This window comes from Balaenoptera musculus, chromosome 12 (genome assembly GCF_009873245.2).
Source record: "Balaenoptera musculus isolate JJ_BM4_2016_0621 chromosome 12, mBalMus1.pri.v3, whole genome shotgun sequence".
Lineage (NCBI taxonomy): Eukaryota > Metazoa > Chordata > Mammalia > Artiodactyla > Balaenopteridae > Balaenoptera > Balaenoptera musculus.
In genome coordinates this window covers 39706751-39732424 of record NC_045796.1, presented here as the reverse complement: position 1 = coordinate 39732424, position 25674 = coordinate 39706751, and the positions used below count along the sequence as shown (strand labels likewise).

The 25674-nt window shown below is 38.0% G+C and overlaps 1 protein-coding gene across 3 annotated transcripts in view; it reads left to right on the top strand.

Annotated features, from left to right (window-relative positions):
* PKIB (cAMP-dependent protein kinase inhibitor beta) overlaps positions 1–4928 on the top strand; it is a 112697-nt gene extending 107769 nt beyond the window's left edge. For all 3 annotated transcript variants that reach the window (XM_036871695.1, XM_036871694.1, XM_036871693.1), the window contains one exon: positions 3880–4928. In XM_036871695.1, the coding sequence (XP_036727590.1) occupies positions 3880–3947 (68 nt within the window). In that variant the 3' untranslated portion in view covers positions 3948–4928. The remainder of the gene's footprint in view (positions 1–3879) is intronic.
* Positions 4929–25674: the final 20746 nt, after the last annotated feature.

Below are 25674 nucleotides of genomic sequence, written 5' to 3'. Positions count from 1 at the left end.
CCTAATTAAAGTTGATAGCCCCTAAACACACACACACAATAACCTTAATGCTTATTGACATTATTTAAACAAAAGAGAACAAATACACTGTAAGAAAGTTAGTAGTGTCTTCATTTTATTTTGTTCACTGAAGAGACCATTATCTGAAAGAATATTGTTTCTATTTTTATATTTTCCTTTAAATCATTTTGAAATAAAGTTGAAGGTATTAACTAAGAAACTCAAAATGTTAAAAGTGAATCCACATAGTAACACCGGATGTTAAAGAATACACAAAAGGAAGTAAGTTTATATAGGTAGATGGCATAGACAATGTTTCACTAACAAAGCTATACATAAATAGCTTTAAGGTCTATCTTCTTTTTTTATTAGCTAAGTATAGACATTAAGGATTTAAAATGAATAGTTTTCAATTGCTAATAGTAGCAAAAATCTAGGACCTATCTCAGACATTATAATTTCAATGTTTTAGTCATTTAAAAATAGAAATTCTGGGACAGATCTGCAAGTTTCCCACAGATCAATCCTCTTTCGTTTTTGTTTTTTGATATTCTTAAGTGGGAAGAAATCTAGGATCTCAGACATCCTGCATCCTGCGTGAAATTAACCTGCCTGAAATCTTCCTAGTTTATAATCCGTCTTAATCTATCCCTTACAAATTGATAACCATGGTAGGGAGGACAGTGATGCCCTGTAACATATCAGCAAGAGGTGACAGAGGGTGGCAGTTTAGGAAACTGTAAATGTCACAAAGGGCCTTTCTTACCTCCCACCATCACTAACTATTCATTTGATCCACCATTCAACTTAGTGCCAAGTGCTAGGCACCATTCTAAAAACCAGCCATATAGTAGTGAATAAGACAGACATAAACTCTTACTGTTATGCATCTTATATTCCAATGGGAGAGTTAGAGTGTAAACAAATAAATATGTAAGTCAACAGTGATATGTTCTATCAGAGAATTAAAATAGGATGCTGCGTTAGAGAGTTACTGGGTGGCTACTTTAGACTGAGAAATTCCAGATGTCCTAAATGAAATCTGAATGGCAACAGTATGTTTTGAATAACAACTGAATGGTCCAGGCACAGGAAAATCAGAGGGAAGAGCATTCTTTGCAGAAGGAGCAGCTTGTAAAAAGCTCTTAGAGTGGAACAAGGTGGACGTGTCAAGAAGCATAAAATCTGGCCACCATGGCTCGGGGGCAGTGGGTAAGAGGGAGAGTGGTAGAGATGACACTGGAGAGGAGGCAAGGACTAGATCTCTTAGGGCTTCAGAAACCTGGATGAATAAAGAGGATATTATTCTAAACGTGAGGGTTTTCAGCAGGGGAGTGATGTTCATGTTTGAATATCCACTTTGTTATGTGGAGAATGGATTGTAGAAGAGAAATAATGGATATAGTTGAGTTAGGAGGTGCAATCCCCATTAGGAAATGTTTTGGGGCCAAATTAAACATTCAAACTCATAAGACCACATCTGGGCCAGTCTGCTCAGAATTATACAGGTTTAGAAACACAGCAGGCCAGAAGGGCTGCATTACACCATCTCCTTCTGTGGAAGTCCTTGCAGCGATCCACATAAGCAGTCCTGGGGGCCAGTCTCTATGCACCTCCACCCCACCACTCACTGAGAACTCAGGTGCAAGGCGACAAGATCTGCACCAATGGGGGCAACAGGTTAGAAGCCCCATGTCCCATGGGGGCTAATACTTTGTAACAAGTCCTTGGACACTGCTTCCTGACTTCTCTGCAAGGGACATGCTCAGTTATAGGTGTCATGGCATTTATGGAATCCCAGCGCTATGGTTTCCTACCAGGTATTTAGTTATCATATAGTTTCTCTCAGTACAGTTGTACTTTACCATTTGGGTCATTTTTACCATACGCTTAGTAACCAGGCTGACATTCCACCTGAATCCGGTTCCCAGGGTAACAGAGCTAGAAAATTTACCCCAAGTCAAATTTGTCCTTAGAGAAGGATAAAGGGCTTTGTTGACTTTACCTGTGGGACAGTTGCAGTAGTCCAGTGAAAGACGATGGCTCTGAGTAGGCAGTGAAGATGGAGAAATGTGGGTGGATTCGGGATATATTTTATAGGCAGAATTCATAGGACTTGCTGATGAATTGGAGGTGGTGGAGATGACTACAAGTAATGAAGAAGAGAAATGGAGGATAATTCCTGGAGCAGCAGGGTAGATGGTGATGCCATATACTGAGAAGGGCCAGCATGGAAGAAAAGCAATTTTGAGGGTTAGAGGAGTGATATCTGCTTGCTGCATATTCCATCTAAGAGGCCTATGAGACATCCAAAGGCTGTCAGCTCTACTTTCAAAATTGGTTCAGAAATCTGCCATTTTCTCCTTCAAAGATCTAGTCTCTTGGTACCTCTCTGACCCCATTTTCCGTCCTTTCTTTCTCTGCACAGTTCCAATTGCAGTTCTTCCTGCACACTGCTGCCTTTGACCTTGACGTTTTCTCTTCTTGGAATGCTCTCCTCCCTGCTACCCAACTAGCTAACTCCCTCACCTCCTCATGTCTTTACTCACATGACCCCTTCTCAGTGAGGCATTCCCAGCCAACCCTATCTAAAATTGTAACCTCCAGGCCCCAAGACTTCTTGACAATTCCTGATCTGTAATTTCCTCTGTAGCACTTCTCACTTCCCTCATGCCACTCATTTTACTTATTTTAATTATTGTCCCTATTCCTCACAAGAAGTTCCCTGAGATCTGGAATGTATGTTTGTTTGTTTGTTTTTTTTTTCACTGCTTGGTACATAGTGCTTGAAAGTTGAAGAACTGAATGGCCTATCAGATTTCTTTTCAAAGATGCCATTGATGATTTTGGCAGGACCCATTTTGCGGAAGTAGTAGAAACAATAGTTTTGTTTTAAAATGATGACAGCAAAAGATGTAATATATTTTAAAGGATAAAAGAAAAGCCAGTAAGTGGAGGAATTGCAGTCAAAAGAAGGCCTTTGTTAGTTTGAAGATGGTAGTGACTTGAGGAAATGAAGGAGCCAGGAGAAAGAGCAAAAGTCAGATGAAATGCAGGGATGAGAGATGATCTTGAGAGTGCTGGTGAGGCAGAAATGGATAAGATCCTGGATTATGAAGAAATTAGACCTGGACAGTAGGAGCAGCACCAGGGCCAGCTACAAGGGCGTGCTGGGCGGGAAGCTGCACAGGGCCTTGGGCTCATAAGCGGCTCGCCCTTGGTTTTGTTCTACTCTTGCTGCCTTGAAATTTTCCATATTTTTTGAATAAGGGGTGCTGTGTTTTCACTTTGCACTAGGTTCCAACAACTTACGTAGTCAGTCCTGAGGAGCACATCTTCCATTGTAACCTGGGCAGAAGGAAAAAGTCGAGACTGCAGGGGATTTTAGAGGTTTGGTGGCAGAAAGTTGAGCTTGTGTGATCTGATGGTTTGACTTTTTTTCCTGGAAGTAGAAAGTGCGATTAAGTCCTAACAGCAAAGGAGATAAAAAGTGTGAGGAAGCTAGAGAGAGTGTGATCCAACGTCAAGAGATGGGGAAGGGCAAGGCCAGTCAGTCTGCATCCAAATTGTGTCTCTGTCACTTACTAGCTCGGTGACTTTGGGCAAGTCACTTAACCTGTTTATGCTTCAGTAAACTAATCTATAAATGGGGATTGTAATAATACCTTTGACGACCACCTGGCACATAATAATTCTGGAGAATAGGAGAGAAAGGTAACTAAGAGACAGACCCATATCTTCACTGACGGCAAAGTATGTCCTAATCAAGTAGAAAATGACTAGGGTGCATAGAGGAAAAACCAACTGTTTTATTCCAATATAATACAAAGTAGATTTCAGTATATTCTCTATATGATGGAAAATTATTTGTTTTTTTAGATGTGAAAAAGAAAGATAAAGAAACAGCACAAGACCAATTGGAAAAGCCCAAAGATGAAGGAAAATGAAGGCTCATTACCTATCAAAAGTGCTGAATTTCTGCACATTGAAAGACTTAGTGGCTCTGCTTTCCTGAGATGTTTGATCTGGTAGTAACTATGGTAACATTGCTGCCCTAAGCAACATGTGTGTACTAGATAATTTTGTTGTGACGCTACTCACTTGGATTGCAACCATGATGTCCAGTGTAGGTTATTAAAAGGCAGATTACTTCCGAATTGCACCCAAGAGAGAGGTTAAGAATGCATGGTCACTTAAACACATATCATTGTCTATAAACCCAACAAAATCCAACGTTCTCTTTTGGATTTCTTTAGCCAGATATATTTTTAATTCCATTTTTATGGTGATGGGTAAGCCATTTCTTGGTAAATATCAGTCAAACACTATTAATTTAAAACTTCATGGGATTTGTAGGAAATTGTGGTTTTGGTGAGAAAGAATGATAGAATAGTAAAAAATGCATCAGTAAAAGTATGTTTGTTTTTATCCAAAAATGCACCATTTTTTTCTCAAACCTTACAAAGATTTGGAAAAATAGTAAAATTTGACAACTCAGACATCTCTAGGAAGTTTTTGTTTGATGTATTTTGCTTCTAGTCTCTGCATACTGATTTTTCATGTGGACTCTTAAAATGGAAAATTTGTGATGAGTAGTTTATATGGAATATGCCTATTAAATGAATCTCGCGATCTTCCTTAACTTCGGTGTGTGTGTGCGCGCATATATTTTTCTTTAATGTGAATTACACAAAACACTTTACTAGTTGCTTTATATTGTCCTTTCTTATTGTTAGGGCTTTTGTGTATGTGACTTGTTTCTATAATAATTTCCTCAGGAATGCAGACATTAATTTTTATATCTTTCCTAAACTAGCTAACATAATAGTAAGCACTTAAGTATTTAGTGAATGGTGTAGGTAGAAATAGCAAAATACTTGCTTTTAATATTTATTTAAGTATATATTTTAAAAGGAATGAAACCAAAACCAAAGCTTTAGTAAATTTTGATTTATTCTACATTTTAGGAAAATCATAGAATTCTGAATTTTTAAAGAAAATCTGACTAATGAATTTATTTTTATTTTCAGATATATATGCATGCCATATTTTATTTGATTGTTGATTTAGGCCATGTCTGTATACAGTAATCAAATAAACTCTTTCACTATTAAAGAAACTTCTTACTGACACAAGGCTTCTTCATTTTCTCTCCTATAGTATAACAGGTGAAAAACAGTGACACATTTTAACAAGGGAAGTTAATAGTCTTTGTGATATAAAACACCTCCTGCTTCTCATTTCACTGGCAAAGTTTATCTTTAACTCTGAGAATACACCAAAGGGGTAGATTTCAAAAAATCTTGTTATAAGTTCTTAAACATAAATTTTTCTTTAAAAAATAATCAAAAGTAATATTTTGGGTGTAGTACTAATTTAACATTCAATAAAATGTCTTATAGCCATTAAAATTAGGTTTCTGGAAGTTATTTAATGACATGATATTATATAATCAGTATAAAGAGGAGTTAGGGTAGAGTTTTCAAGTTTGGGGGGAGTAGCAATTTTGCCTTCTGGAGGACATTTGGTAACATCTGGAGACATTTCTGGCTGCTACTAGTAGGGAGGGGGCCAGGGAGAGAAGGTGCTACTGGCATCTAGTGGGCAGAGCCAGGGTTGCTGCTAAGCTGCTAAGCGTTCTTCAGTCCTGCAGGGCAGACCCTCACAGCGAAGAACTATCTAGCCACGAGTGTCAATAGTGCTGAGGCTGAAAAACCCTGGAATAGAGTGAAACTGTCAAGCACGTGGATTTTGGATTCAGATGACCTGGGTTTCAATTCTAGCTCTGCTACTCATTAACTGTATGATCTTGGGCAATTTACATCATGTCTCTAAGTTTTATCCTCTTGGAATGGTATTAATAATAGTACATACTTTATAGGGTGAGTGGAAGTAGTAAATGCAATAGAATATGTAAGACACTTGGCTAATAATGTTTGGCAAAGAATAATTATTCAATGAATATTAGCTATCATCCTCATTGCTTTTATTCTAGATGTTTTTGCCATTATTTTCTGGTAGTGGAGATGGTGGGCAGCTGGATTTGTTAACTTGGCTATCTTCTGCCTTCCTCTGTGATTTCACAAACATCCCCAATCTCAGGGCTGGGAGAAGACACGCTGATGGAAATTGACAATTCATGGTAATTACCACATTAGTGCCTATTCAATTATGCTAATGAGCCACTGACAGGTGATGAGTATTACCTTTTAACAATGAGTCACCTCCCTAGTGTTTTATGACAGTTACTGACAGAATTTTGATTCAGTATTTAAATGAGTAGTAACAGTGTTCCATGAAAATGTAGAAGAAAAAAAGTAACAGATCTTGAGTCATAGTATTTATCTCTCATTTGGAAGATATTTATCTCTCATTTAGAAGACCAGAAATGAAGCCATGTCCCTCCTCATCGTTGCTAGTAATGACATATATTCTTAATCATGTATATCCTGAATCACTTTTTCATCACAACACACATAAATGTCTCATTTTATACATGTAATATTTTGTATTACACAAGGTATCAGGCTTGTTGAATATTTGCCAACAAAAGGATTTTTTGGCTGAGAAGGAATCCAGACAAAGAAGAATGAGAGGTCAGTAGTACTTTAAAGACAAAATTGAATTTGTCAACCAACTTTAAAAAAATCAACCTCTTTTAGAGAACCTATAGTGTTTTGTCATAGCAAGTAACCACTTTCAGCAAAGCCCCTAGTTGGGGCTCATTAAAGAAAGTCTTCATGCTCATTTTTGCTATTGTCTTTTTACAAGCCACTTGGCTTTAGTCAATAGCTATAGAGTCTTAATACTGTCAGAGAAACCAGGACAAAAGGGGGCAATAAAACTATAAAGGGACTATATGGAAACTTGACTCTATACATAGGAGGAGAAAGAGCAAAAACCATTCTGTGTCATGTGCCCGGAGACTGTGTTTGTGTGTGTGTGTGATCTGCACTGGAAAGGCTTGAACCTTCTCAGAATGTGAGTGACTACAGGGAGAGCCATCCTCTTTGCAAGAGGAAACACTGCATTAGCTTTCAGCTTTGCCAGCTCAGATGGCTTGGGCAGCTTGGACAGATGATAGTGGAGAGAGAGAGAGAGAACAAGAGGAAGAATTACCGAAGCATACTAGCCTGTTGCCTTATCTGTGGAACCTAACACCTCAAGTTCAAATTACAGCTCTGCCATTTGTGCTCATGACTTCGGTTATTTTACTCTCTGTGTTTCAACTTCTTCACTGTATAAAATGGTGAATTATTATGAGAATTAAATGAGTGACTACTGGTAAATTGCTAAGGAAAGTGCCTGATACATAACAAAAACTTATTATTAGTTATTATCATTATTAATTGGATGAGCATAAAGGGTGGTGGAGACTTCAAGGTGAACGCCCTAGGGGGTCTGTTGAGTCTTTCTATGTTATTTACCAAGGTAGATTTTTCTGCTATTCCTTCACTCTCTTTTCTTTCCGTGAGCAGTACCTCCTTAGCTAAAACTAGGACTGATTTATCAGTATGCACTCCAGTTTTTTCCAGAGTTAGTGTTGATGACTCTCAGAACATCAAAAATCTGCAGCTATTTAAAAATGGAAGCATTGGCTCAAACAAAGGGCTAGAGAATGTATTGTTGCTACCTGTTAAAATCCTAGAACAGATTGCTCATTGAGCACACAGGAATGGGAAAAATTATTATTATAGCCATACTTTGAGTGACTGGTGATTACTAAGCACTCTAGTAGATCCTTTTGAAGCTTCATAATAATAATCATACAAAATGGTTGTTAATGTTTCTTATTTTACAGATGAAGGAAATGGATTCAGGGAGTGCCTTTGGGAATTCACTCAAGTAAGAAAATGGCCACAGTGGTCTGGGATAGGGCTCTCAGAGCCAGGATATGCACTGCCTCTACTGCTCTAAATGACCCCTTTGCCTCAGACCATCCCATCCACAACTCTTATTAAATTTGTCTGAATTCCACTTAGGATTCCTAAGAAAATTGAAAAGCTGTACATAGGCAGAAGACATTGATATCTTAGCACGAGCAATTTTATTTATTTGTTGAGCATGTATTCATTCAGTCACTCCTTCATGAATTCATATTTTACCTTATTCCAGAAAAGATTTTTTTTTTTTAAAGAAATTCACGTTCTTTTATTTATTTATTTATTTATTTATGACTGTGTTGAGTCTTCGTTTCTGTGCGAGGGCTTTCTCTAGTTGTGGCAAGTGGGGACCACTCTTCATTGCGGTGTGCGGGCCTCTCACCATCGCGGCCTCTCTTGTTGCGGAGCACAGGCTCCAGACGCGCAGGCTCAGTAATTGTGGCTCACGGGCCCAGTTGCTCCGTGGCATGTGGGATCTTCCCAGACCAGGGCTCGAACCCGTGTCCCCTGAATTGGCAGGCAGATTCTCAACCACTGCGCCACCAGGGAAGCCCCAGAAAAGATTTTATAGGGCAAGCACGATTACCATTTAATTTGCCATTAACTTGGGAGACCCTGAGGGAAAGGAAAATCGGTGAGGAGCCAGTGGCTCTGCAGGGTGGGAGGAAGTACCCGGAAATGAGGCAAAGGGGATAAAGCTGAACTGAAAAGAAGAGAGGCGCCATGCTCACACTTGATTCATTTCATGTTTGTGCTGGGGCTGGTCATGATTTTGAAGAGGACACACTGACATTCTATAGGACACACAAAAATAATCTGGCATGAACTAACTATAAGTATCTTAAAAGTAGGGCCACATAGGTGAATGAAATGACTTCCCTTGTTCCATGTAGATGCAGTTCAGAGGCTGAATAATATTTGGCAGTACTGATGGCAGAGAAGCCCCTAGAGTGCTAGATGGGGAGGGGGATGGCTACAGAGGTCTTGGGAACCATTCTTCTCAGAGCTAGAAACTAGGAAAAAACTTTTGCCCCAACTTACAGTGTATGGAATTGACTTCAGCAGCTCTGTGAAGGCTCTCATGGTGCTTTAGATATATTAGACATTCAAAATTCTTGTTTTATAATAAAATTTTCACCTAAACAGAAATGGATTTCTGTTAGTGGAAGGGATTTGCTTTTTAAATCTTTCCTTTCTTTGATATTTGAATATTGTGTAGAACAATAAGGGAAAAAAGCAGAGAGCTATCAGTCAAGAAATGTGGATTTGGTTCTAGGATTTTAACTTAAATTTAACCTAAATTGACTGTAGGCCTCTAGGGAAATTATTTTCCTTTTTAATTTTCAGTTTTAGGAATTACTCAAAATCGACACTAGGTGGAGCTAGCATCACACCTCTTACGAATTTAACAAAAGTCAAATTTAATCAGGTTTCCTAAGGTTTTCAATTTGTTTGTTTTGTTTTGTTTTACCAATTCTGCTACTTGTATTGCTCAGGATTGTTGCAAAAATAAAATAAACCAACAGCAGCAAACAAAACCCACAGTATTTTAAACACGATTTTTTTCTAAGAGACAGTTTAGAATGGAAATTATAAGAAAAAGTGTGCTAATCCCTGGCTGATTGTTTAGGACACCTTATGCTCTTAGATACCAAAAGAGGGTGCTATAATACATTTAAAAAATGCGCTTCTTAGGAATACAAAAACTACAACTTTTTCTTCTATGCAACAAAAAGTTCTTTTTTTCTGTATAACAGGGTTGACTGGATTTCTTTCTTTCTTTTTAAAACTTAAGATAGCTATGCACAAATGCTTTATTCATTAAAATAAAATAAAAAACAGTTCTCAATTCTCTACAATCTTAGATTAAAAGTTGACCTTTGATTTTTTTTTTTTCAAGTTAAAAGCACTGTTTTCAATTGTGACTTTGAGACTTTGAAAAGCCCCTGGCAATAAATGGTATGTGAATGTGTGGCTATATTTTTGATTTAATTCAAAATATCTTCTATCACTTAACAGTTTCCCCCTCCACTTAGGAGAAAGGTGGGTCTCATGAAAACCAAATGAGGATTTTCCTAGTGATTATTGCTGGTCTTCCAAGTGCAAGAAGGGAAATAGGGGAAACTTTCCCCACAAATCCCGCTGTCTGTTGTGTGGGAAAGTTGGGTGCACAAAGGAGACGCTGGCCAAATAGTCTTGGCAAGGAACCCGCTGGGGTAAGGGACCCTGAGCACAGCTTCTTGATATCCCTGGAGTGTTTTCACTGGACGCGAAGTTCCCCATTCAGGGATGGGCCACCTGTGGGTGAAGAGGGAGGAAGAGAGACAGATAATGCAGGAACAGCTAACACTTAATATGCATTAAAGACTGTGCCCAGTGCTTTATGTGTGTTTGTTTAACTCTAACCGTAGCCCTACATGTGAAAAAACAGGGCTGGAGGAGTTGTTGCCCAAGGTCACACTAGCCTAAGTTTTCAGAACAGGCTTCCCCAAGATAAGCCACTTTGGCCTGTAAATTATTTTGAGCTAAAGGCCGTGGAGACCCTATGGGTTCAAGAGGAATTACTGCCCCTCCCTTAACTCCCTAAAAGGATTTAAGTTGGGGATTTTTCTGAGAAAAAGAGTTATTACCAGAGATAAATTTTATCTAAGTGGCCCCATCTATATGGCAGGGCAAACATCTTATTATCCAACATCTGCTCTTCCTCGTATGTCATGTGAATGACCCTCCTCTCCTTGGAAGCCCCAGGCCCCAATCCCATTCCCTAGCTTGGGATGGCACATAAACCTCATTTTACCTTCCTGTCTCTGACCCTCTCATGTACGTGGAGTTCTGTACTTAATGAAATTTAGTTTGATTTTCTCCTGTTAACGTCTCACGTCAATTTAATACTTAGACCAACCAGAAGAACGTAGAAGGGTAGAGGGGGTTTTCTTCCTCTCTGACACTAGTAAATGGCAAAGCCAAGTTTCAAACCAAAACAGGTTGAATCTAGAATCTGTGCTTTTACATATAACCTATATCATCTCCCCAAATGAGAACGCTTATACACCGATTACTATATGCCAGACACTGTTACTGTTCTAAGTGTCTTACCCATATTAACTCTTTTAATTCTCAAAACCCCATGATATAGGTATTATTGTCCCTGTTTTATAGTTGAGGAAACAGGCACAGATCAGTTAAAAGGTTAAAATGATGACTGAAGTTGAGGGTGTGCTCAAAGACAAGCCTTTAAGCCAGTCAATCAGCACGCTTAGCTGGTGCAGAATTCAGCTCTGACCCTCTTCCCCCTTCTCCTTTTCCTTGGGGTCCTCTTACTTCCATCGATGTTGCCCCCTCCAGGCTGCTCCCCGCCCCCAGCCTGCCACACCGCCTCTTCTTGGTGGCTTTGGTTTAATCATGGGGATGAGCTTCTTCTCTTCGTGCCTCTTGTCACTCCTTGGATTTAAAACAAATAGGACACTAAACGTAGAGAACAAGAAACACCAACTTCCTCTGCACTGAGTGTAGCCCACCTGCTTCCCAGCTCCAGCCTGCCCTACACGGACGCCATCTTCCTACCAGGTTCCCACGGCCAAGACGGCCTTGGGGCTCCTCCTCTAATGTTTATCCTCCTCCCTCCTGGTAATTAAATGAATGGTCCCATTCTTCCAGTGTGAACGCCTGCTTCCCTACAGCAATGGATGCTTAGGTGTTTGGCCAGGAGATAGTGTGGGGGGGGGGGGGGGGGGGGGGGCGAATTGCTCCATCAGAGTGCACAGACCCATAGAAAAAGAGGTTCTTTTCCATTCACAGATTTTTTTTTTCAAATACAAGAGTTCTTTATTTCTTGGACTTTAGCTTTCTTATATGTAGAATAAAGTTATTGAAAAGTCTTTTAAATAATCCTAATTCTGATAGCCTCTGATATTTGGACTCATTTTAAGAGGTATTTTGAGAGAACAAAACTGTCAGCAGTAGTGGCATATATATTTTAACTTACAAATTCATATTCTGTTTTGTTTGTTTTTAATTTTTTCTGTGCTGCTTATTTCAGTTTTCTGGCTGAGAAGAGACAGACTGGCCATTATGTGTGCAGTCTTCACAACTGCATACTCAACAAATGATTGATAATATAAATTATCAGTAATAAGTGAAGGAATGATCAGAATTTCTATAGCAAGTAATGCCATATAAAACTTTCACTTAATTTAATTCGGTTGAGTGGCTTCCAAAGCTGTCCTCACCCTCCCCTCACTGCTCCTTCGAGATATGGACATAGGCAGCTCCACATCGACACATGTCCTGATACATTACACATCATGCTAGATAAGGAGCCACGCCATCTGAGTGGCTGGCGACCATAAGGACGTTCCTCTCCCTTTCTTAAGACTTTCACCCTTCTAAATATTCTCCCTGTTCCTCCTCACCCCACCTGATCCCTATTCTTAGATGTCTCTGGACTTAACCACATTTGACGTCTTTTGGCAACAATGGTCAAAAGAGAGAGGATGGAAAACCATCAGTGGCTGCCTTTCTGGGTGCTCTTGTAGAGTATCTACTTCCTCCCCTAATGCAGAGCGTGTTTCAGATGTGACCAAAGGCTGAGAGGAGGCGAAGTGCACATGTCCTATTTGGAGAGAAATGGGCCAGTGTGGTTGGCACTGAGGTACACAGAGAAGTAGTGGGAGATATGGCAAATAAGATTAGAAATGAGATTCAGGGTACATTCTAGAGACTTGGGAAAGGCATCTGGACCTTATCCTATAGGCAATAGGAAAATATATATATATGTTTTTTGAGTAGTGAACCAATGCAATGAAACTATCAAACTCCTTTATCTTCTTAAGTAATATAAATAAAAATATTTTACACTTTATGCTCAGTCAATAAATGGGAAATGGGTTGTAACTAACCCAAACTGGCCAACTCTGTCAAAAAAATCTCCATATCAGAGAAAAGGACCTAGGTGCTGCAAGAAACCTCAGTCGTACAATGCCAACGCCAACTCAGCCTTCACACATCCCCTCCCGGTACAGGTGATGTATTTCTTGCATCTCTTATTTACCTTAGCTAGTAATCTGCTAACAAAAGCAATCTCTCCTCTTTGCCCTTTCTCTTTGTTTTTGGTGTTAAGAAATTTCATTTCAAATGCCCTCAGTCTTCAGAGAAGGCAGGCGGATGTAGAAATTAGAGTCTGAACCCCTCTTGTCTCTGTCACTAAGTCTTCTGCATTTTAATAAGTTGGGGACACAACCATGCTCTGGTAGCATAAGAGAGTAGAATTTCCAAATCCATGAAAGGCCTATGTGGATTTTCTTAAAAGGAACGAAACAGTAACCAGATGGTAGTTAACAGGACAACTTTAAAGGCAAGTATTAGTTTTGAACTCTTTCCTAAAGGAAAGTTAGGTAATTAATGGAAGAAAAGAGAATAAGAGAGAAAAGCAAGAGGAGAAGGAGAAATACTAAAGATAATGAATAAAGAGAAATGTGAGGAGGAATGGATATTGGAAAATAAGGGGAACAAATTAGGCAGTTCTAGAAAAATAGAAAAATAGAGAGAAAAAATATATTACTGCAGGTTTTTCACCAAATGGTTGCCTAGGAAACTTAAGTAGGAATGGTTCTCTCTTTACTGAATAATTATTGAAGAACACACCGAATTTAGAGTCTGTTGGCTCTACCAGTATCAACTGGAAAACACGTTTCAGGCATATTAGTTATGAGCATCATATTTTCTATATTATGCTTTTCTGCGAAGAGAAATGGTTGATTTCAACAATTTTGGAAGGTAATAGGAGAGGAACAGTAAGATTGAAACACAGGCATGGTGAGATTTTTTTTTTAATATTAATGTATTTATTTATTTATTTATTTATGGCTGCTTTGGGTCTTCATTGCTGCACGCGGGCTTTCTCTAGTTGCGGTGAGCGGGGGCTAGTCTTCGTTGTGTTGCGCGAGCTTCTCATTGCAGTGGCTTCTCTTGTTGTGGAGCACCACGGGCTCTAGGCGCATGGGCCCAGCAGCTGTGGCTCGCAGGCTCTAGAGCGCAGGCTCCGTAGTTGTGGTGCATGGGTTTAGTTGCTCTGCGGCATGTGGGATCTTCCCGGACCAGGGCTTGAACTCGTGTCCCCTGCGTTGGCAGGTGGATTCTTAACCACTGCGCCACCAGGGAAGTCCCATGGTGAGATTTTTGAGATGCCAGATTAGTCTAGGATGGCACAATAGTATGTGTAACATCGAGTAACAAACCGTGGAAAAAGTAAATTAGGAAGCAGCTGTGAGCCCATTTGGCAATGTGAGGTCATCTTTGCAGTTTGCCAAGTATGCTGTTGAAAAACATTTTTCCACTGTAAAGAGCTTGGTACACTTGAGGTCATGTAGTGTAGAGTCAAAAAAAAAAAAATTTCACATTACAAAGCAGTGTTTTACCTTCCATTAAAATGCAGCTCCTATTATCACTGTCACAAAGAACCAAAACATTAAACAATGCTTTACTGCTCCTGTTTGAATTTGTCTTTCCTATAACTTACTCTATTTTCCAGAAAATATCAATATTACATTGCTATATATAAACCCATTTCTACAATCTGTCCTCTTGTACTTTGGGGGCTGAATTCTCGGTTTTGTATATGTGTGTGGGGTGTGCGGGTGTGTGTGGGGTGTGTGTGTGTGTTTGGAGTAGTGTGGGAGGGGGCAGGTGGCAACAGGAGTGAGAGGGATTGTCTTCCATGATGATTCACAACGTCTCTTTTTGATAAACAAAAACAGGACTTAAGAGTGTGAGAATTTTTGCTGTTGTTTGGAAACATACCTTGCTTGTGTCACCCTATTTTTCCTTCACACGAACACAAGTTATCTATGAGGGAAACTTCCAAAATCATATTCTATCTTGTGGGATAGAATAAACTCTAAATCATAAATATTTATGCTTGTAGACAACAAATTGGAAAAGCTTAGCATAAAGCAAAAAAATTATCTTTTGCTTTTGGCAGATGTTTGGACTTCCTCCTTGGAATTCATTTTGTCAAGCATTTATTCCTCCTTTCTTTCATCTAGCATAGAAAAAGAGTAAATCTAGAAGTTCACAGCAGGACTGCAAGCAAAGTAAATGTAATACTCAGCCTTTGGCCACCTATCTGGATCAATGTCAAGATTTTTTCCAAAATAGGAATGAGGGAGAGAAAGCCAAGAAAATCATGGTGGCTTTTTGCTTTAATTGTATTTATTTATTCCTGGATCTAGGTAGAAAATGAGAAAAAAAGTCGGATATATATTACATATCTCTGCATATTTTATATCACTTAAACATAACTTATGTATGTATGTATACTTTTTTTAGTTCTTTTTATGTTTTAGTTGAGCAAGATAGCCACACATTTTAATTGTAAGTAAATCTTACAAAAGAGTAAAAAAAATGTCATTCAATAATGATCGTAATAAAACAGTTTGGAAAGTTCTGGTCAAATTAGGTATTATAATATTAATATAGTATATACTTTGCCTCCCAGGTTATACTCAGAGATTAGCAATTAGCTGAGTGTGTGACTTTGATTCTCCTCAAATATTACATGAAAGAATTAGATGCTCTTCTAAAAATTCTATTCTGAGAAATGCTCTAGGTTTTATTATTTAAGAATTCATTATATAAAACAAAAGAAAGACAAAAATTAGGGAAATGTTTACAATTACACAATATAAAAGAAACAATAAGAAAAGCACTTTTCAAATTAAAAAATAAATGAGCGACGAATCAGAAAATAGTTCACAAAGGAGGAAAAACAAATGTCTGAAAAAAATAAGGGAATGTGAATAAAATACAAATTTTTTTTTTTGGCTACTGAATTAACCCAGTTAAAGCAATATGGTGTGGCGGTTAAAAGCATGAGATCTGAGGCAGACAAACCCGACTGGAATAGCTGCTGTATCTCTTAAGATGGTAAACCTCAGGCAAGTCTCCGTTTTCCCATTGTAAAATGAAAATAACACTAGCACGTACCTTATAAGGAGATTAACGATGGTTTAAGTGATATTACTGTAATGTGCTTAGCACAGAGCCTAGTATATACTGAGTTTAATCTTAATAAATTATTGTTTCATGCTGGTGGAATTGTTAAGACACAGATATTTTAATGAGCAGTTGGATAATGTATTGATGAAATATTAAGTAATCCTTAACATGCTTCAAATAGTTTTTAATAACACTGGAAAATGGGTCTAGCAATCCCATTTTGGGAACCACAATGAAAAATATTTCTAGATTTTTCCTTTAGCAAAGACTTAACTCTAGACTGTGTTGACTCAATACTTCATTCTATAAGAAGAATGTATGTGTATATATACACATATATGTATACACATACATATATGCACATACATGTATATACAGTGCATATATGCTGTAATACATGCCTCAACATATATGTATATATACACATATGTAATATATATAAACAAAACAAAAATCTAAATAAAAATTCATCAATGTTTGTTAAAATGTTTGTTTTATCACCATTGTATATTAAATTCTGTATCTTATTTTGAAATTTTGAACATGAGATTCTATTTATGGAAATTAAGAAATTTATTTCAGGTGTATTTTCCGGAGGTATATTATTATTTTTTTCAAATTTTGTGGTAATGACCACAGGTCTCTAAAATTCCTAGCTGTATAGTTTTAAGAACTCAACTACTTGTAAGTTTACCTAAAAGTACTGACTTTTTCACTAGTCAAGTAACTGGATGGTGTAATTATATTGTTTATTTTTCATATAAGATTCTTGAGAGATTCTTCTAGTTTTTTTGATATATTTACAATAAATCCATAGCTACTTATAATTACACTACTTAATTTCCAAGAAATATGGAAGTATTAGGCATAAAACATGTTTTTTTAACTAAGAACATACTTTTTCTATTAGATGAGTTAAGCACAATAGAACAAAACTACCATGTAATAATAAATAAATAAATAAATTTATATTATCTCTAGCTATATATTTCATAGTATCTTACAGAATTTTGAGAATATATTAAAAATAAAAGATATCCAGTAACTAAGATTTACCAAGCCTAAGATCAGTCATAAGATTTTAATATTTGGTAAGAATGACAGCATACTTTTAAAAACTGGCTATCATTATGCTCTCATATATAAAACATTTTTCCTATGGTCATCCTTATTGCCTTTAAATCAGTGAAAAGATTTAAATCTTGATTTCTAATATACTGTCAAAAAACATTTTAATGTAATCAAATTAGTATTTTTCCATGTCTCTTCAATAATGAATTAATTCAACTTTATTGTTGGGATTACATCATCACTTAGGCAATGATTATCAGGATTTTAAAACTTAATGATTTGTTATTCTAAGTTTGCTGTTTGTAGTCAAGCATATTTCACAATAAAGAAAAAAAGCTGTATTTAATCTGTATTTTAATATTTCTTATATATGTGCTAATGCTCACAGAGATTGATAAATTAAAATGGTTTTTCCCAAGTATTCCATTTTTATTTTATTTTTCATAAATATTACTGCCTCAGTTTTCTCATTGTTATTTTTAAAACCATCTATCTCTCAAAATAAGATAACTGGAATACTGCAACTTGTCCCACAAGTTCAGGATTTTGAGTCCTCTGGAAGGTGTGAACCAATAAGAAGGTGCTGGCAGCAGAGACAGGGGTTCTGAAATGGTGACTTTTGGGAATTCCCTGGCGGTCCGGTGGTTAAGACTCTGCACTTCCAATGTAGGGGGCTCGGGTTCAATCCCTGCTTGGAGAACTAAGATGATACAAGCCTGTGGCAAGGCCAAAAAAAAAAGTGAAATGGTGACTTTCTTCTTCGTGTCATGCGATGTCATTCACACCATGTACTTTCACTATTTTCAAACCTTCAATGAACTCTTAAACGTCTGTTACTTGAGGCCACTAAACCAATTAACCTTTGCTTCACAGTTCACTTACTACTAACTAGCTGGGAGAGGGTCTGTAATGCACACTCTTTATGATGGTACAGTTTGCACCACCCACATCACCACTGAGGACAGAGCACACGCTCCTGCTCCATCTTCCTCCACCTTGGCACGCCTAAATAGTATCTAGACCCATCTGTTATATGAATCAATAGTTAATCATCTTAATTGTGTTATTATAGATTAAAGTATTCATCAGTGCTCTTTGATTGCAAGATGCAGACACTCAATCTGAATTTAAGCAAAAATAACTTATTGATTTGTATAACTGTAAGTCCAGAAGTGTAGCCAACCTGTAAAAAAGGGGGTCCAGAGCCTTCAATAATTCTTTTGGGCTCTGACTACACTTTTTAGCCCTCGTGTGTGTGTTTGGTTTATTCATGGCTGTGGCCAGGAGCTCAAGCAAGTCAACAGGGCTCTGACCCTCTCGTTTGGTTCTGCTTACCTCTGCCTGACTTTGATTTTTCACACTAGGACCAGATGTATGATTGACAAGATGGCCACCAATAACTCCAGACGCTTGACTTCCAGCTTAAACATCCCACAGGGGAAAGAGACTGTTGTTCCCCAACAGTTCCAGCAAATAATTTCTGGAATACTTTGGTCAGTCTGACTTGAGACATGTTTCAGCACTGAACCTTTTAGCTACAGAAAGAAGGTGCTTGGATTGGCCACGACTGACGCTTATTCTCTCCACAGTGGCAAGGAACAGAGCAATTTGTATTACTTTTAGATGTCATGTAAATTGTGAGACTAGTTCAACTAGATTAAAATTGAATGCTGGAATTATGAATAGTTTTAGATTTATTAACATATATAATGAGATTATGTAAATTTTAAAATAAAAAAACATTTAGTATTCATTAATTTTAATAAATTTAATACTCATTAATTTTAAATTTGTATTTGCTTTATAATTTTAATAGATAAAACTGGATATTTCAGAAGAAAAATGCTTTGAAAACATTGAAAATACTTTTAATTTTTGTTTTTTTGAATTAATTTTAATTTTTTCGCTTTTGATGTTTGTAATCCAGTGGAGTTCTATGAGATTAGGGCGTTAGGATTACTGGAATCCACAGAATATGGTGGTATCTTTAAAAAAAAATTTTTTTTTATTTTATTGAAATATAGTTGATTTACAATGTTGTGTTAATTTCTGCTGTACAGCAAAGTGATTCAATTAGACATATATATTCTTTTTCATATTGTTTTCCATTATGGTTTACCACAGCTATTGAATATAGTTCCCTGTGCTATACAGTAGGACCTTATTGTTTATCTAATTTTAATTTACTTTAAAAAAACTATATTCAAACTTTGTATGCTTTGAATATAAATACATACTATCTTTTAATCCTCTAGAATAATTGCTGCCAATAGAACACAAAATAATTGAAAAACCTTGATTATCACAATATAATTATTTTGCTTAAATGAACATAAGAAAATATAATTTTGAATAATTGTATAATTTATAAATTATGCTTTTCATTATTAGTCATCCATCCATTGATAGTTCATTAACAGTGCAATCAGACGTGTGCAGTAATAACAATTCTTTTGTCTTCGACATTTTGCTAATTTTCATCCTTATGAAATCATACAATTACATATGTCTTTGGATTAGGAAGGTATATTTGTCAAGGCAGGGAATCATTATGAAGGTGTATTTGTCAAGGCAGGGAGACAGGACATATATTTAACAGTATGTGGGCCTCCATTTTTACTCTTACTCTGGGATCCAGCAGTGTTAAAGGCAGGACGAACAGAGAAGACAAGAAACTTGGTCTAAACCTGGATGTCATGAAAGCATTTAAGGTGTTGATAAGAGCAAGACTGGAATGATTTACTTTTGGGGAAGGCCCATGAAGAGAGAGAAATGAAGTCAGGAGGTAGCTAATAAATGGGATAATAAGGAAAATTTGAAAGACTAGGTTTATGCTGTGGAGTTTTTCCTGTTCTTCTGGATTGCTTAAGTTACTCTGAGTTTTTCTGTGTTATTGTGCTAAATATGCTGTTACTTTGATTCTCAATTACCTGTTATACATAATACCTCATAATTAAAAATTCACATTAGTCATCTTTTTAGTGAGTTTAAATCTTTGTGTGAAAATTCAGCTATAATAAATTTATATACACATAAATGTACATGAATATATATGTATACTGAAATTTTTTCTTTGGTCACTCTAGAAGAGATCATGAAACTGATGTCAGTAAGTTCTACTTAATCTAAATTAATTCAGGATTTTTATTCTTAACCTCTGTGTGTCTGTTTCCTCATTTGTAAAATAAGTTTTATAGCAGTACCTACATCATAGGGTTGTTGTGAGAATTAAATGTGTTAATATATGTAAACTGCATAGAATAGTGCTCGGTCTAGAGAAAGCCCTGTATGTTTTCTACTATTATTATTACCTCTGCCCTCATCCTTGATGTTGGTCCTAAGAGGTGACGGGTCATAGGGAAGCACGGTAGGTGGACGTGCATCTCGTCCTTGATTTTCATCATCTTTGCCTGCTCGCTAACATCCTTGCTGAGAAGTCACATTCCTTTAAAGTTTCTACTCAGGTTACTACCACATCCTGTCTACAAGGCCTTTCTGGTTTCACTTCACACTTAACTATTTTCACACCTCTTTTCAGCACATTTAGCTTGGGAAAATGCTGGGTCAGACATGTTAGATAATACAAAAGGCCACTTTTATTTAATGCTCAACTGTGCTGCTGGGTAAGAAGGGAACTCAATTCCTCTCACTTCATCTGAGCACCAAGGCACTGACTACTTGTCTCTCAGATCCATCCAAATGTATAGTAGAGGATTTCTGTCCTGTATTCCACCTTAGAACTCGGCCTGGGAAAGGAAGCCGGTGGAGGACACTGGGCCTTAGAGGGGATTCACTAGCTCCCAAGCTCTCTGGCTTCCTGCTCGTCTTCCTTCTTTCTCTTCTCCCATCCTTTCCCCCCAGCATAGGTAATCTTTACTTCCTATGGATCTTCTGAGATCTGAGCTGACGGACTGGCTCTTACTTCCTCAGGCTTTCCTGCAGATCTATTGTTGATGTCCCTGGGTGCCCATACCCAAATGTTTTGGCTTCTGTAACTGAGAATCCACTGCCCCTCCCCAGCTTTCCACCCCAACACCCTCTCCCTGCTCTCTCCATGCCTGTGGGCACGGCTCCTCCCCGGAGGCTTAGCTGACTAGCAAAGTAATTTACTAATCTGATTGCTAGAAGGCTAAGGAGCAAAAAGAAAGAATCAATGATTTATATTGCAAAATATTATTTTGTTCTAATAAGTAAGTCTTTGTGTTCTGGGAAGAAAACTGACTTCTCCTGGAAGTATGTTTGTCCCTGTCTGCAGTCTCCAAAAGGGTGAAAACCAGTTTTTTATACGGAATCTATTTCATAAGAATAGTAACTTCCTCATGACACAATGCAGCCTGTGCTTCTCTGGGTGACATTTCCTCCCCTCACTCCAGGGTTAAGCCTAAGTAGTGGGTTTCATATGCAATGCCCTTCACTAGCATTGACAGTCATTTTATAGGGGTTTTCCACCTTCACGTGCTGGCCTAAACTTCTCCCATCCTTTCTTGCCCGTCTCTGGGGACATTGGCCATGATGCAGATTGAAGCTGTTCTTCAGGAATAAGCTCCAGTGGAAGCTCTTGCATAAGAGGTGAAGAGTTGGCTTTGCTTATACACAGGGTGCTTTGTACCCTTTGTCTAAGCTTCTGACACCTTTGAAAGGGATAATTATGCCAGGGCAATAGGTGTGAATCGGAATAGTCTCTCTTTCACCCAACAAACCAAACTTTATGGCACTTAGAGTTTACAGACAACAAACAAAGCTGTATCCACTCCTTCCACATAGTGATGGCCTAATCTTTTGCCATCAAGAAAACGCTGGCTGAGCTTGGGCTGCATAGGGTCAGGGGCCGCTCTCTGATTTGTTGAGTCTGCCTAAGCCTGCATGATCTCTGTTGTTTTAGCTATAGTCTCTTTTTAAGAGTCTCAGCCAAGAATAAAATGCTGCTTCCATAAAGGCAAAGAAAGAGAAAAATGCTTATTCCAGACTTAAGGCTTAACAGCTGTCTGAAACAATTTTCTCTTGGGGACTAAGCAGTTCTCTCTGGCTTTACCATGGAGTCTAAACCTCTCTCCCAAAGCACGATCTGTCACCTGGCACATACCCCAGGCTGCTTGATGACAGCTCTGCAAGATAACTGGAGCTCTCTGTCTTGCGGTGCTTTTGTAGACAGCTTTGAAAAGAAATTTAGAGCCTAAGAAATGGGCTCTAAATAAAACTTCCACTCCTTCCTAGGTGTTCTCCAGGGATTCAGAGAATTGAATCTCTGTGGCAATTTATAAGACTGTTGACCCTTGTTTCTTTCCTTATGTAGGTTCCCCTGCATCTACCTAGAAAATGCAAAGCAGTCAGTAGTCTGCTCACATTCAATCCAGCAGTTTTTCTGAAATTGGTATTGACTTTGGAGTCTGCCTCATCCCCACATGCCAATTCACTCCCATCTATCACCTCAATATGATCTGGTTCTGTAGTGCATGTATTTGTTATAGACAGGCTTCTGCATACAGTGGGTAGTGCTTTAGCCCACAAGATTCAGTTGTATAAGAAATGTAACTTTATTTTTCTACGTTCACATTTGGTTTCAAATAGGAGTTCCGCAAAGTGGTTTCTACCTAATCTCAATTCATTTAAACTTTGTTTTCAGCTGATGAATGTATTGTATTTCATAGAAGAAAATCAAACAGGTGTTTCCTCATTTTCTCACATCAAATCCACCAGTTTTCCTGCTTCTGTGCCCATGTGCTTGCCATCCCTCCTGTTTCAATGGAAGAAATATCCCTGCTCCTAAGACAATTCCTTCACTGCCCTGGAGTTCTCAAACTTTTCCACCTTCTCAAGGATTTCTCTCCTGAAATTATACCCTTTTTCTTAATTTGCATGAGAACTTCAAGTAATTCAAAAGGTCAGACTTTTTCAACTCCAAAGTGTTAGCTTCCAAAACTTTCTTTTTGCCTTTCTCCTTCCCTGTTCTTCAGTGGTGACAATAGGTGCCTCAAAGTCTGGTTTGAAAGAGTAATGAAACAAAAGAGCATTTCCAGGGTGAAAAACACAATGGTTAAACAGTACAAAATTTATCATCCTATTGCACTTTGGTGTATAATGTCACTTTGTGCAAAGTTTTACAATGTCAAACTTTGACTTTGCCCATAGCAAGCTCTAAGGCAGACTGCAGAGCGCTCCGTGCCTCTGCTGAGACCACCATTGCTCCCCACCACTCTCGCTTTTTACTACCACAGATAGTCAATGATACCTTCTCTGTGAAGGCTGTAAAGAGGGCTGCCACTGACTGCCCCTAGGAGGCTATCATTAGAAATAGCCTTACTGTCCCTGTTGGCCAAGCCTCTCTGGTCATCATTCCCAATCCACTGCATGATTCTCACTGGCATACCAGCATGCTGTAATACTCCCCTTTAAAAACCAAACAAACTGGGAGTTCCCTGGTGGTCCAGTGATTAGGACTCCGCCCTTTCACTGCAGGGGGCACAGGTTCCATCCCTGGTCAAGAACTAAGATTCTGCATGACGCTTGGTGCAGCGGGAAAAAAAACAAAACCAAACCAGTTTCCATGACTTCACATAACCTTCTAGCCACTTCCCCAATTTATGTGTTCTTCTCTTTGAAAAACTTTTCAAAAGGCTTGTCTGTACTCACTATGTCCAATTTCTCTCTTAGTTTCTCTGGAACCCACTCTCATCACTCCTATCAGAGTCATCCGTGGCCTCCAGATGACCCAATCTGAAGATCAGCTCCGTCTCCATCTCTCCCAATTTCTCATCCATATTTGACAACGTTCATCCGTCCCTCCCCTTGAAGTTCTTCTTCCTTTGGCTTCTGATACATAACACCATCCTTGTTTGCCTCCCACTCCACGGACAACTTTTTTTTTAGCTTCCTTGTCTGGAACCTCCTACTTTTCCTGATTTATTAATGAAGAGTTCCTAAGGCTCAGTCTTTTGAATCGCTTCTCTGTACTGTCCACATTCACTCTTTGGAACTTAAGAGTTTGATGATCTAATCCAGTCCCATGGTTTTAAAGATCAATTATATGATTTGGTGGCTCCAAAATGTATATCTTAAATCTCTCCTCTGAGCTCTAGACTGCCATGTTCAAAAGGCTACTTGATAACTGCCTTGAATACATAATAGACATCTTAAGCTTATCATTTCCAAATGAGAAATGCTGATTTACCCCTCCAAAACCAGTTTTTCTCTAGGTTTTTTAAATGCTCTGAATGGAATTACAATTCAATAAGTTGCTCCTGCCAAAATCTTGGAATCTTTCTTGACGCTGCCCTTTCTCTCACGTGGGACAGGAAACCTCAGCATTGTATACACTGCAGGGTGAGTGCAGAATGTCCAAGGAAGATGACTGAGGACTAGATATTTTGATGCCACCACAACAAGCACTTCCTTCATGGCCCCTGGCCCCTGGCCCCTTGCCCTTTCATCTCATTCCCTGTCTTTAGATCTTAGATGCAACCTCATGGAGAAGGAGGAGGGAATCCTTGAATCAACTTGGGGAAAACCTAAAATGTCTCAATAATCACAAATGTTACTTAATGTGCAAAAAAGTGACCATATAAAGTTTTCTGCTTTTAGGTAAAAATGGGAAGTGAAGTTAGTAATCAAGTTAATTACAGAAGAACAAAGATATATGTTACTATATGTAGGTTTTGGGCTGCAAATTCATACCCACTGTCCTTGGGGTTTCTCTCCTCTTTATGTGGCTTGTGGGCCTTCTTTCCTGACAGGCTGCTCAAGGAGGCTACAGGAATCCCAGTGAGTCAGCAAGATGATCTATTAAGGAGCCAGAAGAAAATATTAATGCCCTCATTCATATTTAATTTTATATAAAATTAGATCTAAATCTTTACTAAGATATATATATATATATATATTGACATTGGTCCTTTACTTGGGCACACATCAGTCTCTTGTCCTGCAGGGTCCTGAGAGAAGAGTGCATGAAAGTCAGTGAGTCCCTCATTTTTCAACCTATTTCAACCCTGAGTGTATTTTAGCCTCGAAATTGTAGTTAACAGTAATATGAAGCCATCTACAATTAGCAAAATAAAATATTATAAAAATATTATTTATTTTGTCTTCATCTCATTCTCTTCAATTTATATTTTATATGAGTTATAATATGCATACCGTGTTCATATGGCATTTAAATGTATATAAGTTATGAATAAATAAATACACAAATATGAGGTGGATAAATATATTTTATTGATGGGGTGCAAAATAAAAAATATTTAGAGATCATTGCTCATTAGGACAGCAATTAGCAGGGCTACTTCTAAATCTTAGAGTGGAAATAGTAGAGCTACACAGTACTTTAAAAAGTTTCTTAAAGAAACAAGTTCCTTTAGGACCAGCATCATATTTTGTTCTCTTCTTGGGTTTTTCTTTTGTAAAGTTATAAAACAGGGCCACTAGTGTCACAAACTCATAATGAGTCCCACAACATCCCATTCATTAATTTATTCAAATATGCTTATTAAGTATCTCCTATGTGTAAAGTGCGACAGGACAGAGCCCAGAGGTTCCTCCTAAGAGTTTCCAAATCAGGTAACAAGAGTTCTTGACAACAATTCTGAATGGTATTTGGCTGCCGTCTTTCCCCATAGGGTGTGTGCCAGCTATGCAAATCAATTACAGAAAGACCTTTGTCATTGCTCAAGCTGAAATTCTAGACATGCAAGCTAATTCTAGTTAATTGCACATGTATTAACTATAACAA